The sequence below is a fragment of the Anomaloglossus baeobatrachus genome, chromosome 7 (assembly GCF_048569485.1).
Source record: "Anomaloglossus baeobatrachus isolate aAnoBae1 chromosome 7, aAnoBae1.hap1, whole genome shotgun sequence".
In the NCBI taxonomy this organism is placed as follows: Eukaryota; Metazoa; Chordata; class Amphibia; order Anura; family Aromobatidae; genus Anomaloglossus; species Anomaloglossus baeobatrachus.
In genome coordinates, this window is record NC_134359.1 from 311,326,707 (window position 1) to 311,334,733 (window position 8,027).

At 48.1% G+C, this 8,027-nt stretch overlaps 1 protein-coding gene across 1 annotated transcript in view; it reads right to left on the reverse strand.

Annotated features, from left to right (window-relative positions):
- Positions 1-5,258, reverse strand: part of LOC142246866 (carbonic anhydrase 4-like) — a 183,083-nt gene extending 177,825 nt beyond the window's left edge. Inside the window, exon 1 of the mRNA XM_075319917.1 lies at positions 5,090-5,258. Coding sequence (XP_075176032.1) covers positions 5,090-5,258 — 169 coding nt within the window. The remainder of the gene's footprint in view (positions 1-5,089) is intronic.
- Positions 5,259-8,027: the final 2,769 nt, after the last annotated feature.

Below are 8,027 nucleotides of genomic sequence, written 5' to 3' on the forward strand. Positions count from 1 at the left end.
ATGCCCTAAACGTTGTGGAGGATGACGAAGGCCCTGACAATGTTGAAACAGAGGAATTTAACTGCATGCCAAATCAAAGATTCCATGGCAGTCTACAATCAACAAACTAGTCCCATGCAGCCAGAATCCAGAAGTTGTTGGCTGCAATTAGGCTCAAAAACCCCAAGCGAGGAGAGGGCTTGTGTTCTGGAATCAGTTTTGGGAGTTCCAGTTTGCCTACTACCAGCTATTCGAGCACGATGATCCCACTACCCAGTAAACGTCCCACCAGTACAAAGTTTTACAAAGAGGGACTGTGACTTGCCCAATCCACAGAGCTGTTATGCTCATGGATGCCTTGGCCATATGGACAAAGATTGTCTCCAAAGCCAGGGCCCCATGCATGGAGCCCACCTGCCGACCCAGCAAACAAGTCAACAGAGTCTGAGGGATGCTACCCCAGGGATTCACCAGCAGCGGAGGAAGTGATCTACCCGGTCAGAAATCCTACTCCAACCAACCTCCATTGCCCCATCCAGCCCACTAAGATCGGTGACATACAGGTCCAGGGATTTCAAGACACTGGGTCTTACATCACTCTGGACAGCCTGGATATTGTTCCCCTAGAACACCCATTACTAGGCCGCAAAGTGACCACCTCCCTGGCTGGCGGCCAGCATTCAGACATCCCTCGGGCACACGTGCAGTTGGACTAGGGACCAGGAAGAGGTTGAAGTGAGGCTCATGGACAGCCTTCTCACACCTGTTATTTTGGACAATAACCTAGTACATGGACTATGCAGCCAGTTTGTCACAGCCATCACCCGCAACCAAGTCCTAGGATAATTCACATCCCCAGCCTCCATCATCTTCCTCTGATCCAATGATAGTGAGTACACCTAACCAGACCCTAACCCAATGCACCTGTGTAATGCCTGCCTGGATCCACAGACTCAGACGGGCTGTAATGGACAGGCTAGAGGGAAGCCACTCACCAAGGAGGGCCCCCAGAACCCCAGAACCCTGAAACCCTTTAACCCCTATACAGGGATTTGGAATTACACAGGGCCCTGGAGATCACTACCTGTGAAAGGCAGCAGTCTGAGAGAATAGTAGTCAGGCACGGTCAAAACAGGAATTGCAGAACAGCGACAGAATCGGCAGGCAAGGACGTAATCAGAAAACGTAGCAGAGGTCAAATCCGGATCGGGCAGTGAGGTACATAAACAGCAGGCAGAAGGGTAGTCAGGAAACAAGCAGAAGTCAGAACACCAGAATTACTAAACAGAACAGGGCGGAACAGGAACCAGAATATCAGAACTATCTCTGGTAGTGGTCAGCAGACAGGAGGGGAATTAAGAAGGGTGTGGTGTCTTCCCATTGGCTGTAGCTGAATGATGGTAACTTCAGCTGGAAGACACACGCCACCTAAAGTCAGCCAATGGTACTGCAGATCCCAAGGAAACCCAGCCCAGTGGATGAGTGGAGCCTGCGCTCACTGGCGTCGCTGGCATCGACTCCTCTCCCATCACCAGCACTATCCATGGCAGGAAAAAGGCGTCGCCTGGCGATCGGAGTAGAAGTCGCTGCAGCGGACTCCGGTGGTGACGTAACATCCTGTGAATGATGTATTTGCTCACCTGATGGAAAAATTTGTTATCATTTACTTGGATGACATTCTCATTTATTCACAGAATTTTGTGTCACATTTGAAATATGTTAAACAGGTTTTACAGATTTTCAGAAAACATATTGTAGGCAAAATTAGAGAAGTGTGTATTTGACGTTCAGGATCTTCTGTTTCTGGGTTACATAATTTTCGCTTCTGGTTTTAGGATGGATCCCTTTAAGTTACAGGCTATATTATATTAAAATGGGACCATCCTGAGTACCTTAAAGCGCTGCAACGTTTCTTGGGGTTTGCAAATTATTACAGAAAGTTTATTAAAGGGAACCTGTCAGCAGAAATTTCCCCTAAAACCCAACAGATTCCCCCTCTGCAGCTCCTGGGCTGCATTCTAGAAAGGTCCCTGTTATTATTGTGCCCCCTTTCTGACCAAAAAAAAGAGTTTATAAAGAGGTACCTTTTTGGCTTCGGATTCTATAAATCTGACACGGGGGCGGGCAGCCTGATGGCCGTTATTCTGCCCCCTGGTCCTGTATGCCGCCCCCATCGCTGATTTCCATACTTTTGGACGCCGCCCACTGCTCCAGCCATCCCCGCGCATGCCCAGTGCCAGTCTCACGGGACTGAGCACTGTGACTGCTGGTGACGTGTGCGCAGGCAAGTGATTATGGACGGGACTGTGACTGTTATCAGCAAGTACCCGCCCATAATCTCGTGAGCGCGCAAACCTCTCCAGCGTCACACTGTGCTCAGTGTAGATGCTAGACTGTATGGGCTGCTTCCAGGGATGACGTCCCTTTGTCACGTGATAGGGGCGTGTTCAAAATACTGTCACGTGACAAAGGGACGTCATCCCTGGAAGCAGCCCATACAGTCTAGCATCTACACTGAGCACAGTGTGACGCTGGAGAGGTTTGCGCGCTCACGGTGATTATGGGCGGGTACTTGCTGATAACAGTCACAGTCCCGCCCATAATCACTTGTCTGCGCACACGTCACCAGCAGTTACAGTGCTCAGTCCCGTGAGACTGGCACTGGGCATGCGCGGGGATGGCTGGAGCAGTGGGCGGCGTCCAAAAGTATGGAAATCAGCGATGGGGGCGGCATACAGGACCAGGGGGCAGAATAACGGCCATCAGGCTGCCCGCCCCCGTGTCAGATTTATAGAATCCGAAGCCAAAAAGGTACCTCTTTATAAACTCTCTATTTTGGTCAGAAAGGGGGCACAATAATAACAGGGACCTTTCTACAATGCAGCCCAGGAGCTGCAGAGGGGGAATCTGTTAGGTTTTAGGGGAAATTTCTGCTGACAGGTTCCCTTTAAAAAAATTTTTGCCATAGCAAGACCTTTTGCTGACATGATGAAAAAAGTTACGGACTTTTCTAACTGGTTTGAGAGTGCTTTATACGCATTTGACTATCTTAAAAAATGTTTTGTGTCAGCCCCGGTATTGATACAGCCTGATGTATCTCTTCCCTTAATGGAGGAAGTTGACACATCAGAAGTGGGGGAGTGAGCTGTATTGTCTCAGGGTCCGTCTGTTGGTAAACTGAGTCCATGTGCCTTCTTTTCCAAGATGTTATCTCTGGCTGAATGTAATTTAGATATTGGTAATATGGAACTACTAGCTATCATTCTGGTGTTTGAGAAGTGGCAACATTTTTTGCAGGGAGCTATTCATTCGCTTATTGTAATTACAGACAATGAAAATCTCCTTTACCTCAAGTCAGCAAAATGTCTTACACCGAGACAAGCTCGGTGGTCTTTAATTTTTAATAGGTTTAATTTATTTGTAATGTATCGTCAAGCATCTAAAAACACTACAGCTGATGCATTATCCAGGGGTTTTCCGAGCTGGGGATCCTTGTGAAGAACATGTGCCCATCCAGCAAAAGGGAGTGGTGATGTTGGCGCTCAGTACGGAGGTTCCATCTGAGATGCCAGAGGTCCAGGATGAGGCACCATCTGGGGTCCCAGTTAACAAGTCATTTGTTTCCCTGAATCTTCATATTAGGGTTATGGAGGAACATCATGATTCTGCCCTGGCTGGTCACCCTGGCATGAAAGGTGCTTGGAATCTCTTATTGCATCATTTTTGGTGGCCCAAAATCCAGGGGGATGTAGTGTGCTACTGTGGCGCCCCTGAGGCTTCAGTCGCCACAGGGTACTGCATCTCCGTTAAGATGTAGTACTCATCCCGGGTAAGGAGAGGTTAATCGCTGGTGTTTCTCACATTCACAAACCACAAACAGTTGGGTGCCATCCCACGGGGGGGATGGCCTGGGGTAGATAGAGAGGTGGCCATCACGAAGCATGGGACTTTCCCGGTCACTTAGACAACCACCTGGGGGGTGGGCACCATTTGGGGAAAAGGGAAGGAACATCTCTACACAAAATCAGCTTGGGGTGAGGCACTTCTGGGAGTGCAGAAAAAAGAGGATGTCCAGCAGTGCCTGTCCGTGCTCCAGGATGGAATCGGGATTGAGCTTTTATATGGTGAGCTGATTCAAAATACAAATTGGATACTTCTGGGAGTGCCATAGGACCCGTGGCTTGGAGCTTGCAGCTCAGCCCGGGTTCTCCCCAGCTACACGAGATTTCAGGGTCTGCGGAGAGTGCAGGAAACACCCAGAGCCTGTTCCACATTCCACCTACACTGGGATTGGAGGGACCTCGACCTGAAAGGACTCACAGTGGGAAAACCGGCGGTGACCTTGAATTGCTCGGGATCAGCTGGGGCCCATCATAGCGGTGACCGGCATCTCCCGGGTAAAACCAGGACTGTGAGTAAAGAAAACCTTGAACCCGCAGAGACTGTGTCCGCCGGTCCTTGCCGTCGCCGTCGCACTGCCTCGGCGCCTGCCATTACTACTCCCCTTATCATTCTCTCCGGGGTCTGCTCCACCTGTGGGGAGCAGAAACATCTTAGCTGCTACTACCATCAGCCCCGAAGGACAGCGACAGCAGCGGTGACTAATCCCTGGCCGTGTACCACAGGTGGCGTCACAAAACAATCCCCACCATCATCCCCCCCAACCCCTTCTTTTAGTGTACACCTCAGGGCCACGAAACCGGGCGAAAGAGACATCCGTGACATCTCCAGAACCGACATCACCAGGCCCGGCGAGGAGTATTTAACCCCTTGCCCCGTGGGTGCTACACTACCTGTCTGCCTGTGCCAACCCCCGTCAGGTTGTCTGTAGCCATTGAGTGTGCCTAGCAAACCTTGGACAGACATTTCCATGGATTATATAGCGGATCTTCCTCCCTCTGCTGGTAATACGGTCGCTTTTGCTGTGGTGGATCACACATTTTATCGCCATACAATGTTTGCTCAATGCAAAAACTTTAGCTCAGGTGTTTATATCTGAGATTGTCAGACTACATGGAGTCCCATCTGATATTGTCTCTGATAGAGGAACTCAATTTATTGCCAATTATTGGAGGCTTTCTGCTTTCGGTTAGAAATTAAACTGTCTCACTCGTCAGCGCCTTCCACTCGTCAGCGTCTTCCATCCGCAGTCTAATGGGCAAACAGATCGTGTGAATCAGAGTGTGGCGCAGTATGTGTGCTGTCTTGTATCTGGTAATCAGGAGGAGCGGTCCTCGTTCCTTCCTCTTGCTGAATTTGCTATCAATAATCTCTGCCATGAGTCCTCTGGTATATCTCTTTTCTTTTGTGTCTATAATCACCATCCCCAGTTCTGTACTTTTCTTAAAGGGCACTGTTCTGGGGTACCCAAAGATGACCAATTGGGTTCAGCACTATCATCTACGTGGGAAAAGGTTCAGCAGTACATGGGCTCTAAGTATAAGTGTGCGGCTGACTGTAGACATCTGTCTAGTCCGGACCTGTGTGTGGGTGATCTGGTGTGGTTATCTACTAAAATCATTAAACTTTAGATACCTTCACTTAAGTTAGGACCTCGCTTCATCATTTCGTTCAAAATTACAGCAGATTACATTTGTCATCAACCCGTTGATTTTCCATCTGGCCTCACCAGCATCATATAAATCCATAATGTCTTCCACAAATCTCTATTAAAGAAATTTGTGGGTTCGGAAACTCCTCTTTGCACCCCTCCACCTCCGGTCTTAGTTGATAGATCATTGGATTTTCAGGGATCGAAAATTATAGACTCTCAAGTTGTTCATCATTCTCTACAGTACTTTTTTCACTGGCAGGGTTATGGTGCTGAGAAGAGGACTTAGGTACCAGCCTCTGATGTCCATGCAGAGCGCCTGGTTAGGGCATTCCTTCGCCGTCTTCCGAAGAGACCTGGTCCAGAGGGTAGAGGGAGGGGTACTGTCACATGGTGTTTGGCTCTAAACTCGCCGAGTGTCATGGCGGCATCTGACGCTGTTCACACTGCAGGATCTTATACTCCACACTATTGTCATGGGTGGGTCACGTGTGACAGACAGTCATGTGGTTTCTAGAAATAGAAGGGCACAGCGTCTGGCTGCGCAGAATGCTCCCTGACTGTCCATTGTTCCTGCTGTCAGTATTCATTGGTATACTGAGAACAAGTATACACATAGACCATGTTAATGAATGGATACACAGAGCCATTCCCAAAAAATAGACAGAACGAAGGGAGCATGAAAAGACCCAGAAATAGAAGAATTACTCCAAAATTAAAGATCAAAGGGAAAAAATCTTTATTAAATCAACGTGTAATTACAAAAGGATAAAAAAGTCCATTTAAAGGACATTATCTAAAATACAAGTACAAAACTGGTGCACAGAAGAAAATCCAGAGAGGTCAACCACCAAACAGCATAGACCTATGGAAAGAGTCCCTCTAAACACAATGTCTTGCTGAAATCCCGGTTAAGGGGAAACCAAGTTTTCATCCCTATATCCTAATAGCCTGTCATTACCGCTAAAGACCACTAAGTGGAGCCAGAGGATAACAGTCGTTCAGGCACAGGTATCATATACTCCAAAACATCACTGTAAACAGCCGGGGCTAGTTGTACAGACTAATTTCATAACGGAGGGAAGACTTACCCATAATGGGTCAGCTGGATGGCGGTGATAGCGCGCCCCGATGCTGTTTGGTGGTTGACCTCTCTGGATTCTCTTCTGTGCACCTGTTTTGTACTTTTAGATAATGTCCTTTAAATGGACTTTTTATATGTTCATTTAATAAAGATTTTTTTCCCTTTGAGGATTTCATTTTAGAGTAATTATTCTATTGATGGTTTTTTTCATGCTGCCTTCCTTCTCCTTTTGAATCCATTGGTATAGGCAGGTTTCTTGCTGGATTCCTCTCTCCTTTTGGACCCAGCAGGAGCTCGACTTCCTCCCAGCTGTTGATCATCAGTATTTCCTTGCTGTTTAAATACCCCTTCCTTCCTTGCTATGGACGGTGCTGGTGATATTTTCAGTTTATTTAAATTGATGTTTCAAGCAGGTGGCTTGTGCTCCTCTGTGGTATCATTGCTGGAAGCTCTGCTGAACTCCTACCTGATTCAGCTAATGATAAGTAGTTCATGCTTTTCCCTGTGTCCCACTTGTGTCTTCTATAGTTCATGGGCGTACCCAGGATAAAAACTTGGGGGGGCAAGCCATGGTCGTTCAGGTTGTAAAATATTAGAACGGACAAGGTGAATGAAACGAAAATTTTAAGAGAATTTAATGTAATTATAGCAGTGCTTTATTAGTTATTACCTTTTTTCCTTGAAGAATTTCCAATGGACGCTCATCAAGCACAACCCAGTCAGTCTGTCCTCTCCCATTGTACTTCTGAGCCAGGTCTTTACCCTTCGAAGGGTACTAAAAGATCGTTCAACAGTAGCTGTCTCTCATATACATCTCATATACAGCCCCCCCATAGGGCTCCCATCTCATATACAGCCCCCCATAGGACTTCCATCTCATATACTGCCCCCCATAGGACTCTCATCTCATATACAGCAACCCCATAGGGCTCCCATATCATATACAGCCCCTCATAGGGCTCCCATATCATAGACAGTCCCTCCATAGGGCTCCCATATCATATACAGCCCCTCCATAGGGCTCACATGATAGGAGCCCTATGGGGGGCTGTATTTCATATAAGGCCCCCCATAGGGCTCCCATATTCAGCCCCCATCATATATGACAGCTCCCCCCCAGACTGTCTGATTTAATATTTACATTTTTTTTCCTTGTGGCAGCAGCTCAGCCTCCCAGCATCTCCCCAGCTTGTGACTGTGCCGGCCGCTCTGCACTGCAGGACTCCACACAACAGGGCGCAGAGTGATGATGTCAATGTCATCACTCCTGTCTAGTCCCCGCTGTGCTGATTTGCAGTGCAGAGCGGCCGGCAGGCACTGAGGACAGGATTTTACAGCTCCTACTAGGAGGGGCTGCGAGAGCAGCGTTCAGCCTGCCCTGTGGTACTAGTGGGTGGCGGGGGCCAATGCACC